Source organism: Carcharodon carcharias, chromosome 25 (assembly GCF_017639515.1).
Source record: "Carcharodon carcharias isolate sCarCar2 chromosome 25, sCarCar2.pri, whole genome shotgun sequence".
In the NCBI taxonomy this organism is placed as follows: domain Eukaryota; kingdom Metazoa; phylum Chordata; class Chondrichthyes; order Lamniformes; family Lamnidae; genus Carcharodon; species Carcharodon carcharias.
The window spans coordinates 35065775-35091507 of record NC_054491.1 but is presented as its reverse complement, the minus strand read 5'-3'; the positions used below and the strand labels follow the sequence as shown (position 1 = coordinate 35091507).

Genomic DNA, 25733 nt, shown 5'->3' with positions numbered 1-25733 from the left:
GAGTCAGCATCCCGCACATCTGAGGGAATGTAGCATAAGGATTGTATGTCCTAGGCCCACACAGCGGAGCCTGGTCTCTAGTTGTCTCGGAACCCTTTGCTCTGTCAAGCCCATGTGGTAGCTGATGTGCTCGGCCACCCCATGTTAGGAGAACTCTTGCACAGGCATCTTCCACCCCCTTAAAATGAAGTTTGGAACTTGGATCATTGGCACCTTCACTGACACCCCCAGCACCGACAGATCGGAATGGTGTACTGCTGTGGTTGCCCCGGAGCTCAGACATTTCGACATTGACATCACCGCCCTGAGTGAGACCTGGTGGGCTGGGGAAGGTCAGCTCAAGGAACAAGGTGACAGTTACATCTTCTTCTGGAAAGTTAAACCAGTAGAAGGTCGCCACCTCCATGGGGTTGGCTTCACCATTAAAAATAAACTAGTTGACTGTCTCAAAGATACCCCTTGCGGGATAAACGAGTGGCTCTTGACCCTTCGACTCACCCTAGTCCAGATCCAATGCGCTACAGTCCTCAGCGCATACGCCTCAACACTGAGTGCTAGAGATGAGTCCATTTTACTCCAGACTCAAACAATCCCTAGCCTGACTCCATGTGGGCAATAAGCTGATCCTCCTTAGCGACTTCAATGCCAGAGTTGGGAAGGACACAGACCTCTGGGGAGATGTAATCAGCAGAGAGTGGGTAGGGAAATCCAACACCAATGGTGCCCTACCCCTGACAAAATGCCTAGAACACAGCCTTATCATAACCAACACCTTGTTCCATCAGAGAGACAAGTACAAGGCCTCATGGCAACACCCTCGCTCCAAGCACTGGCACCTGCTCAACTACATCATTGTCCGAGCGAGGGACCATAAGGACGAATGTATCACCCATGCCTTGACAGGAGCCGATGACTGCTGGATGGACCACCGCATAATTCACTCTGTCATCAACATCAATGTAGCCCCAAAGCAGTAATGGAAACAAACAATGCTGCAGGAAAATCAGCACTGAGGCACTCAAGAGCCCTGATAAGAGAGCCCTATTCAGCCAGTGCCTCACTGCCAACATGGTGACTCCCAGTGACCCAGACACACAGAGTGTCCACAGCGCCTGGTCTGCCCTCAAGGCCTCCATCATCAGCACCTGCAAAGAGACACTTGGTCACTCGACCAGGAAGCACCAAGACTGGTTTGATAAGAATGACCAAGAGATCCAGGAGCTGATTAGCCGCAAGCGCAAGTCACTTCTGAACCTGGAACAGCAAACCCGACTCGGGAGCAAGTAAGCAGCTCTACAGACGGCTGAAGGCTGAGGCCCAGCAAAAAACCCATGACCTAAAGAGCATTTAGACCTAAAGGTGGGTGGAGGAAACGCAGGAGATCCAACAGTGAGCCGACAACCATGACATGTGAGATTTCTTTAGCGCAGTCAAGACCACCCAAGACCCCACTCCACTGCTGGAAGAACAGAGAGGTGCTCATCAAGGACAGAGAGGCAGCCAGTGCCCGCTGGAAGGAAAGCTTCAAAAATCTTCTTAACAGAGACTCTATATTCAACACGAGTGTCCTCGACTCCATCCCCCAACAGGCTACCCACCAACATCTCAGCACAACCCCAACCCGGCACAAGGTAGAAAAGGCCATTCGACAGCTAAAGAACAACAAGGCATCAGGAGTGGATGATATCCCTGCTGAAGCACTAAAGTATGGTGGAGAAGCACTAAGGATGCAACTCCCTTATCTGGAAGGAGGAGAGCATGCCAGGAGATCTCAGAGACGCCGTAATAATCACCATCTTCAAGACCCTCCCAGAGTTGCAATGTGGATTCCGTACACTAAGGGGCACAAGCGTGCCAGACCTGCTGAGTTTTTCCAGGTATTTTTGTTTTTGTTTTGGATTTCCAGCATCCGCAGTTTTTTACTTTTAACCTGTAATACCTGCTGTGCCTTTAGCCAAACTATTATAGTACAGCTACAACATTGACATCTATCCAAAAATGTGAAAAAATTGCCCAGGTAGGTCCTGTCCACATGAAGCAGGACAAATCTAACCAGGCCAATGACCATCCCATCAGTCTACTCTTGATCATCGGCAAAGTGGTGGATGGAGTCATCAACAGTGCTAGCAAGCAGCACTTACACAGCAGTAACCTGCTCACTGACTATCAGTTTGGGTTCTGCCAGGGTCACTCAGCTCCTGACCTCATGACAGCCTTGGTCCAAACATGGACAAAAGAGCTGGATTCCAGTCATGAGGTAAGAATGACTGCCCTTGACATCAAGGCAGCACTTGACCGAGTGTGGCACCAAGGAGCCCTAGCAAAACTGGAATCATGGGAATCAGGGGGAAAACTCTCCGCTGGTTGGAGTCATACGTAACACAAAGGAATGTGGTTGTTGTAGGTCAATCATCTCAATACCAGGACATCACTGCAGGAGTTCTTCAGGATAGTGTCCTAGGCCTAACCATCTTCAGCAGCTTCATCCATGACCTTTCCTCCAACATAAGGCCAGAAGTGGGGAGGTTGGCAAATGACTGCATAATGTTCATCACTATTCACAATACCTTAGGTGATGAAGCAGTTTGTTGCCGCCTGGAGGACTGAGCTGATAAGTGACAAGTAACATTCGCACCACACAAATATCAGGCAATGACCATCTCCGACAAGAGAGAATCTAACCATCACCCCTTGATGTTCAATGGCATTACTCTCGCTGAATCTCCCACTATCAACATACTAGGGGGTTACCATTGACCAGAAACTGAACTGGACATGTGATATAAATACTGTGGCTACAAGAGCAGGTCAGAGGTTGAGAATCCTGCAGCAAGTAACTTACCTCAAAACCTGTCCACCATCTAATGCACAAGTCAAGAATGCAATGGAATATTCTTCACTTGCCTGGAGTGGTTTGTGGCTCCAACAGCACTCAAGAAGTTTGACACCATCCAGGACAAAGCAGCCGCTTGATCTGCACCTCATCCACATTCAGTCCCTGCACCTCAGATGCCTCACTGTGTACCATCCGTAAGATGCGCTGCAGCAACTTGTCGAGGTTACTTCGACAGCACCTTCCAAATCATCAGCTTCCAATACTTAGAAGGACAAGGGCAGCAGACACATGGGAACAACACCCAAATTCCTTTCCAAGTCACACACCATCTTGACTTGGAAATACATCATGGTTCATTCACTGTCGCTGAGTCAAAATCCTGGAACTCCTTTCCTAACAGCACTGTGGGTGTACCTACACCAGATGCACTACAGTGGTTCAAAGTGGTGGCTCAATTGGGAGTGGGAAACAAATGCTGGCCTTCCCAGCAATGTCCCCATCCCATGAAAGAATTTTTAAAAAGGCAAGTGTAGTGAGGCACCTCTTGTAGTGTATTGAAATAAACTGATCTGTATTGTAATATATGTAATGTCAAATTTGAACAATTATGTAATGTAGCCTTACAAATTTTATGAATGAAGTATATTTGTGAAAAAAAACAAACCCTCCGTTACTGGGTGTGACTCCTCTCTGCATAGCAGTTGCCAACCCCTCCAGAGTTCCTAGAAATTAAAGACAAATCTCTTGGACACACCCGGAGGATGGTGGTGGTGTGGAACTCACTGCCTTCTTCTTCTTGGGCTGTCTCTCCGGGTCGAGGATGACTTGTTTCCACAATAAAAATTAATTCTCAGAGGACCGAAGAGCCCAATGTGTGACCTACAGTCTCTGTTACAGGTGGGGGCAGATGGTGGTGGGGGAATGGGGTGGGTGGGATGCCCGGGTTGCTACACGCTCCTTTCGCTGTCGATGCTTGGCTTCAGCTAGGCCTTGGCAATGGGACTCTGTGTTCAGCTCCTTCCTGGAAGCTTTCCCTCCACTTCGTGCGGTCTTGGGCCAAGGATTCCCAGATATCGGTGGAGATGTTGTCCTTTTATCAAGGAGGCTTTGAGGGTGTCCTTGAAGCATTTCCTCTGCTCTACTGGGGCTCGCTTGCCGTGTCGAAGCTCTGAGGGGAGCGCTTGTTTCAGGAGTCTCGTGACAGACATTCGGACTATCTGACCCACCCAGCGGAGCTGATCAAGCGTGGTCAATACTTTGATGCTGGGATGTTGGACTGAGCGGGAAAACTGACATTGGTGTGCCTATCCTGCCAATGGATTTGCAGGATCCTGCGGAGGCAGCGCTGGTGGTACTTCTCCAGAGTTTTGAGGTGACTGCTGTACATAGTCCATGTCTCTGTGCCATATAGGAGGACAGGTATCACTACTGCTCTGTAGACCATGAGCTTGGTGCCGGGTTTGAGATCCAGGTCTTCAAACACTCTCTTCCTCAGGTGGCCAAGGGCTACACTGGCACACTGAAGGTGGTGTTGATGTCGATGTCTGCCCTTGTTGACATTAGGTTCCCAAGATTTGGAAAGTGGACATTATTTTCACCATGTGGCAACTACAAGAGAAATGCTGGGAACAGCATCAACTCTTGTACATGGCCGCCTTTGACCTGACAAAAGCCTTTTACACTATCAATTCCAAAGGATTATGGATCATCCTCCTCTGTTTCGGCTGCCCCCAAAAAGTTTGTCACCAACCTCTGCCTGCTCCACAATAACATGCAAGCCGTGATCCTGACCAATGGATCCACCACAGACCCAATTCACATTTGGACCAGGGTCGAGCAAGGCTGTGTCATCCACCCAGGATTACCGGTATCTCCGGGACATACAACACTCCTCGGACTGCTGTTCTCACCATATTCTGAGATTCACACTCAGTGCCATGCGCCGCCATATGAACACACTCAACCTCTCCCTCCAGCAGCACCGCCGTACCCTTTTTCAAAGCTGCGCGTGCTCCCAGTTTCATTTTATTCTTCGTCTCATCCGACGCCTCAACAAGAAACTTTGTCTCTTTCTTTCAGGTGCAAAGGAACGCAAGCTCCAACAACTCATCGACACCAACACCCATCTAGGACCCTCCACCCCTGCCTGTCCCTCCGTCCCCACCCCATCTTCCATTTCCAGCCCTGGTCGTGTATTCACCATACCCCCTGACCTTCCCCTCTCCGACGCTGAATGTTCTGTACTCAGCAAAGGACTTAGTTTCATACCCTTACACCCTCATCTCAATGAATTTTGGGCTCGGCATGAAGCTGAACTCTTCTTCCGCCGTCTTCGTCTCCGTGCTCACTTCTTTGGGCAGGAGTCCTCTCCCCGTTCAACAGATCCTTTTACCCACCTCCAATATTCTCCCTCCACCTGGACCCCTCCCTCTGGATTCTTACCTTCTCTTGATCTTTTCATTGAGAACTGTTAGTGTGACATTAGTTGTCTCAATCTCTCTGCTCCTCTCACCCACTCTAACCTGTCTCTCTCTGAACTTGCTGCACTCCGTTCTCTCCCTCCAGGTCCAACCCTGACATTGTCGTCAAACCCGCTGACAAGGGTGGTGCTGTTGTTTTCTGGTGCACTGACCTCTACCTCACAGAGGCTGAGCGTCAACTCGCAGACACTTCCTCCTACTTCCCCCTTGACCATGACCCCACCACTGAACATCAAGCCATTGTTTCCAGGACTGTTACTGACCTCATCTCCTCGGAGATCTTCCTTCCACATCTTCCAATCTGATAGTCTCCCAACCTTGGACGGCCCACTTCTACCTCCTACCCAAAATCCACAAACAGGACTGTCCCGGCAGACTGATCATGTCAGCCTGTTCCTGCCCCACGGAACTCATTTCTTGCTATCATGACTTCATTCTCTCTCCCCTTGTCCAGTCCCTTCCCACCTACATCCATGATTCTTCTGACACCCTACATCATATCAACAATTTCCCTGGCCCCAACTGCCTCCTCTTCACCATGGATGTCCAATCCCTCTACACCTCCATCCCCCACTGGGATGGTCTGATGGCTCTCCGCTTCTTCTTCGAACAGAGGCCCGAACAATCCCCATCCACCACTACTCTCCTCTGTCTGGCTGAACTTGTTCTCACACTGAATAATTTCTCCTTAAACTCCTCTCACTTCCTCCAGATAAAAGGTGTGGCTATGGATACCCACATGGGCCCCAGCTATGCCTGTCTTATTATGGGGTATGTGAAACATTCCTTGTTCCAGTCCTACCTCAGCCCCCTCCCACAACTCTTTCTCCGGTACATCGATGATTACTTCGGTGCTGCTTTATGCTCTGGTCTGGACCTGGAAACATTTATTAATTTTGCTTCCAATTTCCACCCCTCCATCATTTTCACATGGCCCATTTCTGACACTTCCCTTCCCTTCCTTGACCTCTCTGTCACAATCTCTGGTGATAGACTGTCCACCAATATCCATTACAAGCCTACCGACTCCCACAGCTACCTCGACTACAGCTCCTCATACCCCGCTTCCTGTAAGGACTTCATCCCATTCTCTCAGTTCCTTTGCCTCTGTCGCATCTGTTCTGATGATGCCACTTTCAAAAACAGTTCCTCTGACATGTCCTCCTTCTTCCTTAACCGAGATTTTCCACCCACAGTGGTTGACAGGGCCCTCAACCGTGTCCGGCCCATCTCCCGCCCATCCACCCTCACGCCTTCTCCTCCCTCCCAGAAACATGATAGGGTCCCCCTTGTCCTCACTTTTCACCCCACCAGCCTCCGCATTCAAAGGATCATCCTCCACCATTTCTGCCAACTCTAGCATGATGCCACCACCAAAAACATCTTCCCTTCACCCCCCCGGTGGCATTCTGCAGGGATCGTTCCCTCCGGGACACCCTGGTCTACTCCCCCATCACCCACTACACCTCAGCCCCCTCCCACAGCACCTTCCCATGCAACCGCAGAAGGTGCAACAACTGCCCCTTTACTTCCCCTCTTCTCACCGTCCAAGGGCCCAAACACTCCTTTCAAGGGAAGCAGCATTTCACTTGCACTTCCCTCAATTTAGTCTACTGCATTTGTTGCTCCCAATGCGGTTTCCTCTACAAAAACAAAAATACCTGGAAAAACTCAGCAGGTCTGGCAGCATCTGCAGAGAGGAACACAGTTAACGTTTCGAGTCCGAATGATCCTTCAACAGAACTAAGTAAAAATAGAAGAGAGATGAAATAGAAGCTGGTTTGAGGGGGGTGGGACAAGTAGAGCTGGATAGAGGGCCAGTGATAGGTGGAGATAACCAAAAGATGTCATAGACAAAAGGACAAAGAGGTGTTGAAGGTGGTGATATTATCTAAGGAATGTGCTAATTAAGGGTAGAAAGCAGGACAAGCAGGTTACAGATAGCCCTAGTGGGGGTGGGGTGGGGTGAAGGAATCAAAAAAGGCTAAAAGGTAGAGATAAAACAATGGATGGAAATACATTTAATAATAATGGAAATAGGTGGGAAAAGAAAAATCTATTTAAATTAGAAAAAAAAACAGCTTATATTTCACCTCTCTTCTATTTTTACTTAGTTCTGTTGAAGGGTCATTCGGACTCGAAACATTAACTGTATTCCTCTCTGCAGATGCTGCCAGACCTGCTGAGTTTTTCCAGGTATTTTTGTTTTTGATTAGGTATTACAGGTTATGTACCTTTACAATATACATTTATGTTTCATGCCAGGTCTTCTCTGGTGCTAACAGGGGTTTTACACAGTATCCAGCCCCTCTGAGTACTATGGTGGGAGGGCTTTCTTTGTTGGGCTTTTGTGGCAACTGCCTCAGGCTTTAGTGCATCCCTCAGCATGTAGTCCTGGATTTTGGAATGTGCCAGTCTGTAACACTCATTGACAGGTTTTTACACTGAAAGAGGAACAAGCTTTGAGAAGACCCAAGAGCATCTTTCACTGAGTTGATGGCCCTCCAGCAGCAGTTGGTGTTTACCTCTTTATGCATTTCTGGGAACAGCCTGTAGAGCACAGACTCCTGTGTTATGGAACTGCTCAGGACTGGCCCTGACATCAAATTTATTAAGTAGCCCAATTAGTGATGTCAGATGGGTTGGCTCTTTTGGCTCTGGGTGGAGTCTTTTAAACTTGGAGCGTGCTGCTTTCATATGGATACTGATACGCCGACATGCCCTACCTGAAAATTTTGACAGAATTCTGCATGCAATTTACACTTGGGTGTGATAGTCTGGATTTGTGCTTTTTAAACCATGATTTAACATCTGAAAGTGACCAAGTGAAGCTTTATTACGAGCTTCATTACGAGCTGCTCATAATGAACCCCATCAAAAACCACTGCATCTCTTTCCAGGCCTGCCTTGCAGAGGCACATTCCAGAAAGAGGTGGAGAGAGTCTCTTTCCACCACACCTACCTCAAGGGTAACATGCGGAAGGGGTGTGCAGGAACAATCTGACAGGGAGGGCACTTCCCACCGCCAGCCAATTTACATGTTGGTGCTTGTTTGAAAGTTCTGGTGATGAGGCATTCTTCAAAGTGTCTTTGACAGTCAGCTCAGGGAACCATCCCACAGGATCCAGTATTTCCTATTCCCGCAGGGCCTCGAGGATGTTACATGTACCAGAGACTGATGGGCTAGTGGTCAAAGGTGTTTTTCTGCACAAACCTTTCCACGAGAGACAGGCTATCCGGCAACATCTAACCGAATGGACGGTTACATGACTAGACCCATCCTTCGACCGAGGGCAACATTGGGTATGTTTTCTTTCCCCTTTTCTTAGGGATTTGTACATCGTGTCCTTGTGGACACAGTCCATTTTCAATCTACAGATAAAGTGGAAGATGGCTCAGGTGACTGCCAGTGGAGGTTTTGATGCCAAGCAATCAGCTCAACTTATTTTGACAGTGTGGAGGTGAGATTGGGTCAGTTGCAGGGAGGGACACCCTTGTCAACAGCTCTTAAAGTGCTGCTGTTTGGCCTTAACTCTCATCATAGGGACAATTGGCTCATTAAGCTTCTTGAACCTGTTACCTTAGGAAAAGGAGGAGGCCCATTCAGCTCCCTCCAGTCTTGTAACTCTTTCGAGGACAAACACGTTTCCATCTGTTTCCTTGAAGTTACATTGTTTCATAGTTTTGCCATTGTGAGATTTGAACTCTTGATCTTGGGTTTAACAAACCCAGTACCATAATCACTTGGCTATTTAGGCCAAGCTCTCCAGTCTGTTGTACAGGAACAAGAGAAGGCCTACATACAATGTTAGAATAGTGTCCTTTGATTTGTATTGAATGGTTTCATTAATATAGCCCCCCGCCCCCCACCCCATATCATAATCTTTAGAATGATTGACCGAAACGTCAACTCTGTTTCTCTCTCCACAGATGCTGTCAGGCTTGCTGAGTTTTTCCAGCATTTTCTGTTTTTGTTTCAAACTTCTCCACCTCTTTTTTTAAGTTAGTCTGTAAAACCCGCACTTCGACCAAGTTTCCAGTTAGCAGCCCGAATCTGTGACCCCCAGGTCAAATGTTGGCTAATTTGCTGTGAATCGCCTGGACACCTGAAAGGCGCTATATAAATGAAAGTTGGCCTTTCCCCGTTTGCGAGCTGGGAAGTGCATCGGGAAATTTGCATTTGGGCGTCCTTCCGAGCGCTGGATTCGGGAGTGGGTGTCTGTGTCTCTGGCTGGGGCTAGTTGCCCGCTGACGGCTCTGGGGCTGGAACTCCGGCGAGCGTCAGTCAGTCAGTCAGGCGGATGAGGAAGTAGCCGAGGAGCTGGGCTGCCTCGTCCATGAGTGTGTGTGTGCGTATCCGGCTCCGGATCCTGGCCGGGGGAGAAGGCGGATGGGGTGACTCCGACTAAACCCCCGCCCGCACCCTCTTACCTTGGTGCCTTTCCCCCTCCCCCCCCCCCCACCGATGGGAACCAGCAGCACTGGGCACAGTCCCCCGGCGGGGGAGCTCAGTCCGCCCCTAGAGGCATGGAGTTGCGGCTATTGCGGGAAGGACTCGTTCTGTGCTCAGGGTGAGATTTTTGGGGGGGTGGGTAGCGCGGAGGGAATCCTAGTGAAAAATCAAGTGAACGGGGAGAGATTAATAATAGAATGGGTATTAGCAGGAGTTGATGAGAAATGGTTACATGAATTGTATCAGTTACATTGTTGTAAAATGTTATCAAGGTATCTAAACACTGTATCTAACAACTGAAAGTGAAAGACTCTTTAAGCTGCGTTCATCTGCTGGCGTTTGGCTTTCCCTTCGTTAGTTTTCTGTCAGTATTCGTGTGTTGGTTACACAGCTTGTCCGTTGCCAGGGCTTTGCGGACCTGTTGATTTCCAGCTGCCCCTCTCTCCGCTGCTGTTACTGTGAAATCCGTCCCATTTCCACGGGGGTCCCTTTCCGAGTTGTTCGTTGCCCCCCCCCTTTTTGTTTCCCAACTCGCTTCTCCTATCCTGGTGTCGGTTTCGGGGGTGTGAGCTGAAGCCCGAAGCGGCTTTCTCCCGCCGGTTCCACTTCTTGCAAAATGCTCACAATATTTTCCCTGTTTTCTTTCAAATAAAAAAAAGTTTTGCTCAGGTTTCTATGCGATCAAGGCCGTTTATAGTCCAGCTCCCCCAATCCCATTCTGCTGAAATGTCTTGGGTAGATTGACTTGTAATTCAACTGCTAGTCAAAATGATTGAATATTATTGTGAAGTGGTGCTTTTGTGTCATGAGCGGGTTTCCCTACTGTCTTCCTTCCCTCTGTCCACTAGGTTCGCACCTTTTCAGAGCTGCAGGTTTCCTTGGGTTTTCCGAGAGCCGCTTGAAGTGGGAATTTGAGGGGGGTGAGTTAGCCATTGAAATACTGCAGATGCTGGAAGCCTGAAATTTTAAAAAAACACAGAAAATGCTGGAGCAGCTCAGTAGCTCTGGCAGTAGTCTGTGGAGAGAGAAACAAAAGTTAACGTTTCTATTCCAATATGACTTCTTGAGAACAGTTGTCTTAGGACAATTATGTAGGTCAAAAACAGAATTACCTGGAAAAACTCAGCAGGTCTGGCAGCATCGGCGGAGAAGAAAAGAGTTGACGTTTCGAGTCCTCATGACCCTTCGACAGAACTTGCGTTCGAGTCCAAGAAAGAGTCAAGTTCTGTCGAAGGGTCATGAGGACTCGAAACGTCAACTCTTTTCTTCTCCGCCGATGCTGCCAGACCTGCTGAGTTTTTCCAGGTAATTCTGTTTTTGTTTTGGATTTCCAGCATCCGCAGTTTTTTTGTTTTTATCTCAATTATGTAGGTAGTGGCCTTTCTCAAGGAAAAACTACAGGAAAACTTGGAAATGTAGGGTACCAGAAAAACTTGTCCAAACTGGCCTGGTAAAATAGAACTCCAGTATTACTGATTGTTACTGGGATTTGAAAATTTTGAACTTTGCTTTTCCTCCTGGGTTAACCTTGGTGTTCTCTTCTGCCTCATAATTTCACTTGTTCGCCATTCTTCCCATCTTTTTTCCCTTATCTGGAGGTGTGGGTGTGGCTGGCATTTATACCCACTTTTGTTGCATATACCATTGTGGGGTTGGCTACCTTCCTGACCTGTTGTCTAACAGGTTGGAATCTGAATGGATTTCTTAGCCATTTCAGAGGATTGTTAAGATTCTTGCATGCTGGTATAGGACCGGAGTCACACAGCGGTCCAGACGGGGTAGGCACAGGAGCTTTCCTTCCCTTGATCGTGGTGTTCTAACAATCTAACAGCTTCCTGGTCACTTTTTTTTGAGACCAGCTTTTTTTATTTCCAGATTTTAAAAAAAAAACAAATTCAAATGGAAATTGCATAACTTGGATTGTTAGTCTTGGCTGATTAGCATTACCACATAGCTACAACATTCTTTCATGTAAGTGCGTGCAATGGTGAGTGAGAGCAGGCAATTTCAACCATGCTGCATTATTGCAGCCCAGCTCATTCAAAATTTAAACACGGACACTTGCATAAGGGGTCGCTGGATAGTCATCCAAAGTCTTTATAATTTCACACCATCCCTTTTAACCTAGGTGTGCTAAGGTCAATTGTAGCCCACCAACTAAGAGCAGGTCTATGCATATGTGGGACCTCTCTGGAATGTGTGACTCAGTTGTTCACTAACTGGTACTCTGTAATGGGATTGTATGTAATGAATGTGTTGGTTTCTACACTGCTTGTAACCAGGGTTCTCAGCCCTTCAAGTCTTCATGAATTGAAGATCAATTCCAGGACATTAAGTGCAGCCCTGGAGAAAAATCATCGAGGCATTTTTTTTTTAACATTTCTCTCTACCAGATGTAAAAATATTGAAAATGGGGGTTGGGGGGGGGGTGGGGGGGGGGCTGCTGACAGTCAAGCATCATCCAATTGGGTAATGAGCCTTTTTGCTTTCCAATTGGTGTAGGAAGGCAGTGCATCAAAGGGTGGATGTGTTGGTCAACTAATGGTTGAAATATGGGGCAAGTCATGTGATATCTCCAGGAATACATTTAATCACGTTGCAGCCCTACCTGCAACTGCCAAGCTACACAATGCTTATTGGAGCAAGTGACCAGTGTGTCATCATAACGCTGCACTACAAGCCCTTTTGGGCCCTAACATTTAAACTTTAACAATGTTAAAACCCAAAGAAGCTAGGAAAAGAAGTCACAAGCAAACTGGAAGACTAATGTAAAATATTCCAGGCTTTGATATTCTATGAAGCTTATGGGAGCCCTAAACTTCATTTGCACACACAAACAGAAAATTAAAAACTTACCAGTGTGTGATTCTGGTCACTCAGAGCATAAAATGATTGTGTCTGATTCAAAAATATGAAGAAGGCATACATTCTGCTATTCCCAATGCAATTATCTAGTTTTATCACCTAGATGTGCAATTATAGTTGTGGCTGTACACGTACATCAGCCATAAGAAAGGGAGAGACAGCCCTGTCAGATGGATGCCCCATGTTTGGTTCTAAATTATAGGTTAGTTTAAAAGTGGCGAAGCCTGAAATTAGAAAGACATAGTAAAAAGCACAAAATGATCTATGATGTTCATAAAGGAACAAAAATGGCCCCAAGAACAGGTTTCTTCAGAATCGTAGCAGATCTTTTAGAAAATAAAGTTTTCATTGCTTATTTGATTTTGAAACTGATGAATGAGATTGATGTTGGAAAAGTCCAGGGTGGGACTTCTGCCCTCAATTGATCTTGGATGCTTTTGATGTTTCTACATTACTCAATGACATGACGTTGCCTCCTCCAACCCCACTGGTTTATACCAGAATCCACAAGCAGCACTCATTTCAAAGGGTTTGTTAAAGCTGCTGGTTAAATCTGTCTGTCTTGGACTGGCTGCTTTTCTTGCTCCATTTGTAGTTCGAGTTAAAGCTTTGATGGTGAAATTTTGGACCATATTTGTATTGAGATAAAGCATTTTCTCTTGCTGCTCCTGTGTGATGCACAATCTGGGCATTACTGATGGACACTGGCGATGTTACTGAACAATGGTATAGATTGGGAGGTAACAGTGGAGTTCGACTCTGCAGTATAGGTGTAATAATTGAAACTGGTAGCATAGGAATATTACTGCAGGTGGAGTCAGAACGGTGATATAGGACAGGGCCACTTGCTCTAGCTCATGTGCTATGACTGCGTTCTCTGTTTAAAATTTTGTTCTTGTATACAGCGTTTTCTCGAAGTCTGCCTGCATGGTACCTCCCAGACTGCTGTAGGGCTGCACACACATGCAGCTTAGTGGGAATATTGTTTATGACTGCACAGTTTGTAGGTGGAGTTGTGAGGACATAATGGTTAAAACATCCCAAGGTGCTTCAGAGGCACATTATCAGACAAAAATGTATGTTGCGTTTGCTGTGGGACCAAGGTTTCTGTGTTACTCAGAGGGCAGTATATGTATTCTGGGATAGTTCCTGCTCATTTTCTACATTTGATTCCAGTTCAAGAATCGCCTTGAGTCAGAGCCCGCAAAAAGGAAAAAAATTTCGAACTGATTTTCCTGTCAACCTGCCTGTTAGTAAGGATGAGTCTATTACATTGTTCGGGGCAGGACCATTTAAACTCCTGGTGCAAGCCATTACACCCTTTCCCCACCAGGCTTCGCATCAAGACGTAGAATGGAAGCAGGACTGTAGGGCTCGGTGCCAGCCGGAAATGAGCAGCCACAAGGCACTGAGAGGCTTGAAAAATGAGCCAGTTGCGCTGGGGGGGGAAGGGCTATGGTAAATGAGACAACTTACTTGTGCTTCCTTTGATTATTTGAGGTTCTTTCAGGAGCCCCATAGACCCTGGGGTCTGCAGTATGTCCCAGTGCTAAATCAAACTCATTTCACACCTGAAGATGGATCTATTACTGGCCACAATGAAGATGAAATGGAGTTGAAGACCCTTTGTGAAAACTTTCTTCTCCACCCACCCCTCCCCTCACTCCCTGCCACCCCATGCCCCCTTTACACAACACACTCAAAGGAAGATAAGGTTGGGAGGGTTAGCAGTGTTTGTTTGTATGTGTGTGCATACAGGCGCGTGCACCCATCCACTAGTCTAATCTGTGCTAGGTGTTGGCCCAATTCTGCATATTTTTAAGAAGCCCCAGATGTTAAGTGACCATTCCATAGAACAGACTCTCTAAGAGGATGTGGAAGTAGAAATGTTGCTTCATTCAAATTCAAAATAAATGGATTTTATTCAGAAAATAATATTTTGTGATGTATGTGTATGAGTAATTTGAGACATGACATGATAAGTGTTATTGTTGTGGGTCTGGACTTACAGACAATGCTGGAGCAAGACTGTTGATAAATTGTACCTTTTGATTGAACATTATACTAACAAGACTCAGCATGAGGCTCTCCATAGAATTATCTCTCTCCATGCTCTGTTGTCATGTGATCTTAGATCACTGATATAGACTATATATTTACATATTTAACATTAACCCTTTATACTACATCTCCCCCAGGTCTCTGACTCTAAGAAGTACTATTATATTATCCTACATCTCCCTCCGAAGTCTCTGTCTTCATCTTTGGTTCACAGACATAGTGTTGTGGTGTTTCACTAATCTCACCAACCTTTTATTTAGCTCTGAGGTTGAATAGGATTCAAGTTCTTTATGTTCTCTCTTGAACTCGGTAGAGCAGTATGAAAATCTTAAGAGACTATTAGTTCTCTGTTCAAGTTGTCTTCCTGATCATATGGGTAGTTAGTCTTGTAGATATGAATGCACTTCTGTTTCTTCTCCTATCCCATTTTATATCTCTACAAGATAAGATCTCAACTTTGTGTCTTTTCCAGTACTTCACCTTCTTGATTCTGATCTCTAACCCAGAGTGATTCATGTGGTTGGATTTCTGGTAACTCATGCACTCTAGGCGAAGGTTGTAATTTTTGGTCTGATTTACATGATACTCATCCTCCTTCTCCCTTACTTTATCAGTTGTTTTTAGACATGGCATGAGAGCATTTTGGAAGAACAGAAAGTTGAGTCCATTGTCTTCCCATCAGAAGTTCTGAATGAGCCAAAACATTCTGAAGTGGTGTGGAACAGTATCTCAACAGTGCTAACTGGATATCATCATTCTTTTTTCAACAAAGCTTTGACTGTTCTTACTCCTCTCTTCGGCCTCTCCTTTGCTTGTGAGTATCTGGGTGAACTAGTTGTGTGGACAACTCCATAGTCTTCTGTAAATTTCTTTAATCTGTCATTCACACCATGCCTGAAATGACAAGATCTGGAGGACCATGTGTGGCAAACATTTCCTTTAGTGAATTAAAGATTGCTTCTGAGGTTGTACCAGATGGACGTTTAACCTCAGTCCATCTGGCGTAACAGTCAACAACCAGGATTAATGTTTTCCCCTTCAGTTCAAAGCTCCATCTGTGACATTCCCACTGTCTGGGTGGAAATGAGGATACCATTAATTGTTCTTTTTGCCCTTGGCAAAGGATTGCACAGGTGATGCAGCTGGAAATCATGTCCTCTAGTGATTTTGAGATTCCTGGCTACCAAATTGAATATCATGCCCCAGCATGACACTTTGTAATGCCTAGGTGTCCCTGGTGTATTCTTTGAAACTGACTTTGACCAACCCCTCATCATAGATTAATAAGTCATCCACAGTATTGAGATCTCTCCATTGCTCCCAAGTATTGTTTCAGGATGCGATTGTTTGGAACATATTCTGGCCATCCATTTTTCTTGCAGTTCTCTCTAATTCTAGCATATTCTTCATCTGTTTTCTGTGCTTGTTGTATTTCGTTCAGCCTCTTTGTGGTTGCTGGTAGGAATATTGTAGTCCATGAACTGTATGACTCTACATCCTCCACAAGATTTCTGTCCTCCTTTTCTGACTTTCCAACAGGAATGTGTGACAATGCATCTGCTGTTGTTTGCAATTTGCCTTGTTCATGTTTATCTGATTCTTCCACCTGCTGTTTGAGTGAAATCTTCTGCTTGGTTTCCTCAAGGTTTTCTAATTTATCTCCTTTCAGGATGAGTTGTAGATCTGTACAAGCTTTTCAACTTAACAGTAAATGTTCTTGATTGATGATCACATACAAAGTTTGTGATTTATTTTCCTTTGTGCTGGAGTTCAGCAGTCAACTTGACTTTCAACTGAATGCCTCCTGGACTGTGGAGTCTCATAGTCAATGGTTGGAGGGAGTATGGTTTTAACCACTTTTGTGTCTGAGAGACTTGGAACTCCTGCTCCAGTGTCTAATTTGAAGCTTGTTATATGTCCGTTGACTATAATATCTGCACTCCAATAGTTCCCATTTAGATCCTCTTTTCTTTAAGTTTTGAATGTTTTCAGTTTCCTGAATGGTACCTGATCTTGCCTGCTTCTCCTTTAATTGTTTGTTTAAAAGCTGTTTGCTGATTATTAAAACGGCCTCTCTTCTTGCAGGAATGGTACACTGCATTTTGGGGCAGGGCATTCTTTGTGCCAGGGCAGTCTTTTCCTGCCACATGGGTGCACTGAATAATGCCGGCTACCGTGCTCTCTTTTGTTCTCTGTTTGGGGTTAGGTGTAATTTCTGTGTGCTATAAACTGGACTGTATCAGCTGGTTTTCTCCACAAAAATTCTTTTTTGCCTTGATTAAAAATTTTGTTTTGCTTTCTATCTTCTGCCTGCCTCGCTTTCCATACAGCTTTTGATAGAATCAACTCTTCCCTTGACTGGAACAAAATCCAATAGTGTCTCTTCTAAGACTCCCACAACAATGTGATCCTGAATTAATTCAGAGCTCCATATTAACAATTTTCTGTTCATCAATATAGCTAGTCTATAAAGGAATCTATGCTTATTCCCAGTCTTTGAGTATGCCTATTAAATTGTTTTTGCAAAGACTAAAGTAAGTATCAAAACTTTTGATAACTTCTTATGTTGCCGTGTCTTTGTTTTTTGCCCTGTCTTGACCATTACATAATCTGCACTACGGCCTATGGCTTAGAGTAAGGTACTGGCCTGCTCCTTGCTAGTCTTCTCTGCTGGTCCTGATGCTGTTCTGTACCTGGAAAACCTGCAATGCCAGTTCTGCCACTTCTTGGCTTGATCCAAACCTGCCAGGTGGTTGAAGCACCCTGGTAAAGGTCGGACTTTTTTCCCCATGTTTCCTTTTTATTGTTGCCATTCTGGAGTTCGGTTGAAGATTATTCCACCCTGTCCTTGTCCTCCAGTCATTTCTCTTGCTACTTCTGCCACTCACTGAGCTCTTGTTGCTCCTTTCGTTGTGTTTTTTTTCCTCCACTTTCACCATCTTGTTGTTGGTCTTTGATGTGGTAATCATGGGTCTGGACTTACAGACAATGCATGGGGCAAGACTGTTGGTAAGCTGTACCTTTTATTGAACATTGTACTAACTATGTACAATACAGACTCAGCACAAGGCTCTACATAGAACTGTCTCCATGCTCCGTTATCATGTAATTTAATGTCACTGATGATGTAGACTATATATTAATATATTTAACATTTAATCATTTATATTGCAATAAATGTAAAATGATTGGGCGGAACCCAAAGCTTTCAGCGAGTAAGAGCTTTCCTGGCCTCATTTCTGGGTCTCTTGTGAGATTGCTTGCTAGGTTTAGTCAACAGTTCCATTATCATTGTATTATGTGACTGTCTGGATGGTAGAAGATGAACTAGGTGGACCTTTTTGTGTTTAGCAATTTCTATGTTCTTTATAAACAACCTGGGCTGTATTGTGGGTGGAGAGGCCTGATTCAATAGGTCTCCACCCCATCTCATTTCCTCTCCATTTCCATAGTAACTGTAAAGATGCAACAAAAAAAAAAGAAAAATGATCCACTGGATTTCAGTTGTTTGCTAGATGCTAACTTGCTGTCATGGCCTGGTCCCACTGAGAGTGCATACATTTTATTTTGTTCAGTTAATTTTCCTCATTCCTCTTCCTACAGAAGTAAGTGTAAAGGGTTGGTTGGGAGTCTGGTTGACCAAGTATTCAACACAGATCAACAGAGCTGTCCCACAAGTTAGTCTCACAGCAGCCTGACATAGTCATACCTATAGAACATGCTGTTTAATCACCATCTCTAGGTATTTCCTGTCCCATTGGCACATCAGAGGCGGTGGTACAGGGCCATACATTTGGGAAGGAGTGACCTGGAAGTCCTCCAACATCGATTCCAAGCACCATATAGTCTTGAGGCATCAGCATAGGCAAGGAAACCTTCTGCTGATTACCATCTATTGCCCCCCTCAGCTGATGAATGTTGGTCATCACTTGGATGAAACAGTAAAAGTAGGAAGGACACAATTTCCATTACCAAGAGTGCTTGGTAGCACCACAACTGTCTGAGCTGGACAAGTCCTGAAGGATATTTCTGCCAGACTGGGCCCATGGTAGGAGAGAGACAACACAAATGAGACAACACATAAACCTCCTTCTGATTGTCCTCCCAAAATACCGGTTGTACCTCCATCTGTCCATGATAGTATTGGTTAGAGTAGCCATTGCACAGTCCTTGTGGAGACAACAATCTCATCTTCAAACTGAGGACTCCATTATGTGGTATGGCCCATCTCAGCCCCCTCCTAAGGTCTGCACCATGACAAAAGCCAGTTTAAAGACAGTTTGATACACACCATTTGATGTCAAACAGCTGAGCAGACTGGATGCGGCAAAGACTTTGGCTCTCGACAAAATTCCACCTCAGTACTGAAGGCTTAGCCATGCCTCTAGCCAAGCTTCCATTACAGCTCCAACACTGGGATCTACTCAGAAAATTTCCCAGGAATGTCTTGTCCACAAAATTCCAACTTGGCCAATTACTGCCTCATCAGTCTACTGTCAATCATTAGCAAAGTGATGGAAGGTGTTGTCACAGTGCTATCAAGTGACACCCACTCACCAATAAGCTACTCATTGATACTTAGTTTGGGTTCTTGCCAGGGGCACTTGGCTCATTACAATTTTAGTCCAAACATGGACAAAAGAGCTGAATTGCAGAGGTGAAGTGAGCATGACTGCCCTTGGCATCAAGGATTCATTCAACCAACTGTGGCATCAAGCCTAGCAAAACAAGCCCACGGGACTCGGGGGGGAAATGCTCCACTGGTTGGAGTCTTATCTAGCACAAATTCTCTGCCTCCTATCAGCTTTTGTTAGTCGGGTTGGTGATGTGCAGGCCTCTTACAAATTAAAGTCAGACTTTTATGAGGCAGAGTGGCCATATTTATTTAATTTTTGTGAGAATTCCCTGCAACCATGAGAAACAGGTATGACTCACGAGAAATCTTTACGTAGCTCCAGACTCGGCCTTCCCACTGCCTTCAGCAGCAGCTCATTGGAGCCACTCAGCTCAAACACTAACTCAATGCCAGGGACAGTTCCTTTGAATCCCTGGTGACACTGGCTTCCTGCCCGCTTTCCCATTCCTTGCCAACACCTCTGGCAACTTTTGTGAGGGAGTCAGTCGAGAGAAATGTAACTCGGGCCTGTCTGGCTGGGATGTGTGGCCCACCTATGCCTGAAAGTCACTGCTATAGTCTGGCAGCTACAGATTTTAACCAATGTATAGCTGCCAGGCTAGTATCATATTTAATACTGTCTTCTGACTACTCAGTATCTTGACAATGTATTCAATAACAAAACAGGAAGGGAAGAAAGAGGCTCCTACTACAGTATTGCCTTCTGTACCCACTCCATTATGCTGCCTAATGGGCCCGATTTTAACTCTGAAAATGAATTGGCTTTGAGTGAGTTAGAATCTCGCTCAACGTACAGAGACTTGTCTAGGAGTGGGACTTGAACAGACTTGAGCACAAAAATCGAGACTGACACTTCAGTGCAGTACTAAGGGAGTGTTGTAGTGTCGGTGGTGCCAACAAAGGAGGGAAGGATAGCTCCCCCTGGTGCCCTCACCAATATTTTTTATCAAGAACTCTAGAAAAACAAGTTATCTGGTCATCATATTCCTGTTTGCGGGAGCTTGCTGTGCGCAAATTGGCTGCTGCATTTTGTGCATTTCAACAGTGACTGTTATCTCATTGATTGTAAAGCATTTTGGATATGCTGTGGTTGTGAAAAAAGTTATTTAGATGCAACCTTTCTTTCTCAGACCATGGGAGTGTCCTGCTCCACCCCAGATTACAGCTGGGTGGGAAGTATGATGGGGGTTGAGCATTTGCCTACAGGAAGGAGGCAACATTGCTCTGGAAGTGGCCAATTAGAAGTGTGTATTCTAATGAACCTGCATCTGGGCAAACACAGCAGCCAATCTGAGTGTAGTACTGCCCGAGCACGCACAGAAACAAATAACTAGTTTGTCTTGTTAACTGGTCTTTTGAGATGCAGGTTGAATGAGAGGAGTTTGTGAGAAAATGTTTCTGTTGTGCAGATGCAGAGAAGTTATTACATCTGCTGGGGGAATCCAGAAGGAAGAGGCACAATATTAAAAATAGAGCCAGGTGATTCAGATATGAAATCAAAGGGCACTCTTGCATGGTAGTGAATATCTAGAACTTCCTGCAAAAGACTGTGGGTGTTGAATCAATTGAAAATTTCAAGACTGTATTTGATAGCTTGTTGTTGGGTAAGAGTATCAAGGGATATAGAGAAAATGAAATTTGAAATAGCTTAGCCATGATCTAATTGGTAGAACAGACTTGAAGGGGCTGAATGACCTGCTCTTGTTCCAATGTACCTCTGTACCCATGTAGAAATGTTGGCCAGAACATTGGGGAAGGCTCCTTACTCCTCTTCAAATAGTGCTATGGGATCTTTACCAGGTAATTGGGAACTCAGGACACTGACAGAGGTGTGAAAAGCACCTTGCAATCACCCCTTGTCTGTACATGTTTGGGATTTTTGAAAGGAACAAATTTGCACCTATTATACCTTTTGTAGGGTGATAAATACCTTCAACAATTAGCAGTAAATGCTAGATACATTCTCTTGTCTTGATAACACACTGGGATCATAATGGATACAAGGGTGGAAACTGAAATCCTGAAATGTACAGAATAAAGATGTTAATCAGACTGAACATAAAATGAATTATTGGTGTTTATAGGTGAGCATTGTCATCCTATTACTTCTGAATTCCAAGATGCCATGCGGATCATCATTCAAAGAAAGTATGAAGAATGCTGCTTTGTTCCTTTTCTGACTGCACACCTATATTGTATAAATTGAGGCCGTTTTCCAGAGAACTGGACCAAGCTCGGATAAGGTTCTTGCACTTGCTAAATGTAGCAAATCTGCATGCGTAGCTGACATCTCCCTAGTATCCTGAAGAACTTGGGTCAAAATGCCTGCAACTGGCTGCCATGATTCGGTGCCAACATGCAAGCCTCTGGCCAAATGCCTAAGTTATGACAATATGCAATTGCCATCCTGAAACTGGGGCAAGCAGCCAATGACCTGACAAAACCATTGGCCAATATCATTGCTGTGTGATATGTACCAGCTCTCGGAAAGGATGATACTCCAAAGACTTGCTAGTCACTAAGTGATGTGAGTTTAGCCCTGGTTGAAGCACCTGTGACCAGGCAATTATAATGCACATCAAAGCTGGTTATCGGCACAGGCTCAAGATAGCAGAAACGTTTATGGTCTTGTCTGCAGCGTATGATTCAGAATGGAGAAAGAGAGTCTACTGCTGAGTGCCTAATACAGTATGGTGCAAATGTCACCAATTACAAGTACATCTCATCCAAATAGTCATCCAAGCCAAACCCCTCCCCAAACCAAAAGCCCATCTGCTGGACACTTAAGAATATGGAATCAACTAGGGATAAAGCTATTTTAGATCTAGTATTGTGTAATGAGGCAGGGTTAATTAGTAACATAATATTAAAAGATTCACTGGGAAATAATCATACTCCAATCACAATAAGGAATTTAATTGTATTATGTCATTTTCAACTTTAAGCAAGAATATTAAACTAAAAGCCAATTACATATGTATGAGGGAACAGATAGTTATGGTTGGTTGGGAAAATGACATAAAGGTAAATAGTGGGAAACGTTTACAGAAACAATTCAAAACGTTCAACAAAAATACATTCTATTGAAAAACAAAATCTTAGCAAGAAAGATTCTTCTGTGGCTTACTAAGGAGGTAATGGGTAGTATTAGATTTTTAAAAAGAGGCTTATAATGTTTGCAAAAGTTTGGGATTAGGAGTGTTTTAGAAATCAGCAAAGCCACCAAATAGCTGATGATGAGGGGAAAATAGAATGAGAGTAAACTAGCCAAGAATATAAAAAAACAGATGGCAAGAGCTATTACGAGTATAATTTTTTTAAAAAAAGAGAGTAGCTGTCGGTCTGTTAGAATCAGAGACAGGAGAAGTTATCATGGGAAATAAGGAAATTGCAGAGACATTGAACAAATGTTTTGTGTCTGTTTTCACAGTAGAAGACACAAGTTACATGCCAGAAATAAAGGGTAATCTAGGGGCTAATGAGTGAGGAAATTAGGGTTAACAATATCAGCAGAGAAAAAGTACTGGAGAAACTCAAGGGACTAAAATCTGACAAATCCCCTGGACTTGCTGGCCTACATCCTAGGGTTTGAGAAGAAAAATCTGCAGAGATAGTGAAATGCAAGGGGTATGATTTCCCAAAATTCCCTTGATTTTGGAACCGTCCCAGTGGTTTGGAAGTTAACAAATGTAACACCACCTTTCAAGAAAGGAGAGAGAAAATAGGCCAATTAACCTAACATTGGTCATCAAAGTGCTAGAATCTATTAAGAAAGTCTTAACGTTGCACTTAGAAAAACATAGTGTAATTAGAACAAGTCAACATAGTTTTACCAAAGGGAAATCCTGTTTGACAGATATATTAGAATTTTTTGAGGATGTAGCTAGTAGGGAAGATAAAAGGGGAACCAGTAGATGTAGTATACATTTTTAAAAATTTGTTCACGGGATCAGGACGTCACTGGCTAGGCCAGCATTTATTGCCCATCCTAGTCCTTTATTTGTGCTTGGGATGTGGGCATCTCTGACCAGGTCAGTACTTGTTGCCCATATCTAATTGCCCTTGAACTGAGGGCTTACGAGGGCAGCTAAGAGTCAACCACATTGCTGTGGATCTGAAGTCACATGTAGGCCAGGTAAATTTCCCTCTGTAAAGGTCATTAGTGAACCAGATGGTTTATCAATCAATGATAGTTTCATGGCCATCATTACTGAGACTAGCCTTCAGTTCCAGATTTTATTAATTGAATTCAAATTCCCCATCTCTGCCGTGGTTGGATTTGAATCTTTGTCCCCAGAGCACTAATGTGGGTCTCTGGATTACTAGTCCAGTCATCTGGCAGATGGAGTATAATGGGGAAGTGTGAGGTTATTCATTTTGGTTGTAAGAATAGAAAAGCAGATTTTTTTTTTAAAGGCATCGGATTTGTAAATGTTGAAGTTCAAAGAGACTTGGGTGTACTTGTACAAGGAGAAGGAAAGTTAGCTAGCATGCAAGTACTTAGGAAAGCAAACAGCATGTTGGCCTTTATCGCAAGGGGAGTGCAAGAATAAATGAGGTTTTGGTGCGTCCACACCTGGAATATTGCCCAGTTTTGCTGTCTCTATTTACAAAAGGATATGTTTGCTTTGGACAGCAAAGGTTCACTAGATTTGTCCCTGGGATGAGGCGGTTGCCTTATGATGCGAGGCTGGGTAAATTGGGTCTATATGCTGTGGAGTTTAGAAGAATATGAGGTGATCTCATTGAGATTCTGAAGGGATGTTTTGGCTTAAATGATGAGAGTTGTGATCTGTATTATGATGTAGCAGTAACATCAGTCATGTGCTAGAGCACCTGTAGAGCTGATAGAATAGCCTGCACACAAGATAGATGTACTTACCTTCTAAAGTACCTGAGTTGTTCAAGAATAGAGGGAAACCACCCCCCACCTGGAATAAATTACATCACAATACAAACCACAAAACAGTCTTGACAGGGTAAGCACCTGAGGTTGTTTCCCCACTGGGGAATCTAGAACATGGAGAGACAGTCTCAGGATAAGGGTTTGATCATTTAGGACTGAGATAAGGAGAAATTTCTTCACTCAGAGTTGTGAATCTTTTGGACTCCTCTAGCCCAGAGGGCTGTGGATGCTTCATCACTGAATACATTTAAGGCTGGGATAGAAAGATTCTCAGGAAATCCAGGGATATGGGGAGCAGGCAGGAAAGTGGAGCCGAAGCCAAAGATCAGCCATGATTGTGTTGAATGGTGGAGCAGGCTCAACAGGCTATATGGTCTACTCCTCCTATTTCTTATGTTCTTGCTTGAGCACTAGACTGTGAAACCTCAAATTGCTACTCTGGTTTATACTTGAGGCCACAGATCTGTGGTACTGAACACTCTCATGAGATTTTCCAGATTGCCTAGTTGGTAGTTTCACATTCCATCGAAATCTGATTTTAAAAACTGCAGCCTCAGTGAGGAACAGAATTAATTTAATTCCCAAATTAGTTGGGACCAGGTGATCATCTTTGTCCTTGCTTTGGCAGCTAAGTATCAGCATTGGTTTTAGCACCCTCTGGTTAAATCTCTCCCCATAATTCAGTTGCATTACTTGCCCGTGCTGAAGCCCAATATATTTGTACACATCTGCCAGCATCTATTAGAACAGGGTTGGTACTAGGACCTTTGCTGTTCCTGATATATATTAATGCTGTAGATCTTGGTGGGCAAGGGGCAACTTCAAAGTTTGTGGATGATACAAAGCTTGGGAGAGTTTTGAACTGTGAGGATGGTGTGGAACTTCAAGAGGACATAGACAAGTTGGTGGCGTGGGCAGATAGGTGGCAGACGAAGTTCAATGCGGCGAAGTGCGAGGTGATGCATTTTGGTATGAAGAACATGGACAGACAATGTAAAACAAGGAGTGAAATTTTGAAGGGGGTGAAGAAGCAGAAAGACTTGGTTGTATATGTACATAGATCACTGAAGGTGGCAGGACAGGTGGAGAGAATACTTAATAAAGCACATAGTATCCTGGCCTTTATTAATAGGGGTATAGAGTACAAGGGCAAGGAAGGTATGCTGAATGTTTATAAGATGCTTGTTAGACCTTAGCTGGAATATTGTGCACAGTTCTGGGCGCCATATTATAGGAAGGATGTGAACATGTTGGAGAGAGCACAGAAGAGATTTACAAGAATGGCTCCAGGGATGAGAAGCTTCAGTTACGAAGATAGATTGGAGAGGTTGGGACTGTTCCCCTTGGAGACAAGAAGGCTGAGAGGAGATTTGATAGAGATGTTCAAAATCATGAGGGGGCTGGACAGAGTAGATAGGGAGAAGCTGTGGAGAGGGCACAGATTTAAAGTGACTTGCAAAAGAAGCAAATGTGATGTAAGAAAAAACTTTTTCACA

The 25733-nt window shown here is 44.6% G+C and overlaps 1 protein-coding gene across 3 annotated transcripts in view; it reads left to right on the top strand.

The window, feature by feature from the left end:
- Positions 1-8459: 8459 nt before the first annotated feature.
- Positions 8460-25733, top strand: part of LOC121269655 (arginyl-tRNA--protein transferase 1-like) — a 90195-nt gene continuing 72921 nt past the window's right edge. Inside the window, exons 1-2 of one of the 3 annotated variants that reach the window (XM_041174430.1) lie at positions 9777-9887; positions 15310-15509. Coding sequence is in view for 2 of the 3 variants with exons in the window: in XM_041174428.1 (XP_041030362.1) it covers positions 9782-9887 (106 nt within the window). In the remaining variant the exon portion in view is untranslated. Of the gene's footprint in view, positions 8620-9594; positions 9888-15309; positions 15510-25733 lie in introns of those variants that run through there. The other 2 variants (XM_041174429.1, XM_041174428.1) reach the window with 2 other exon arrangements.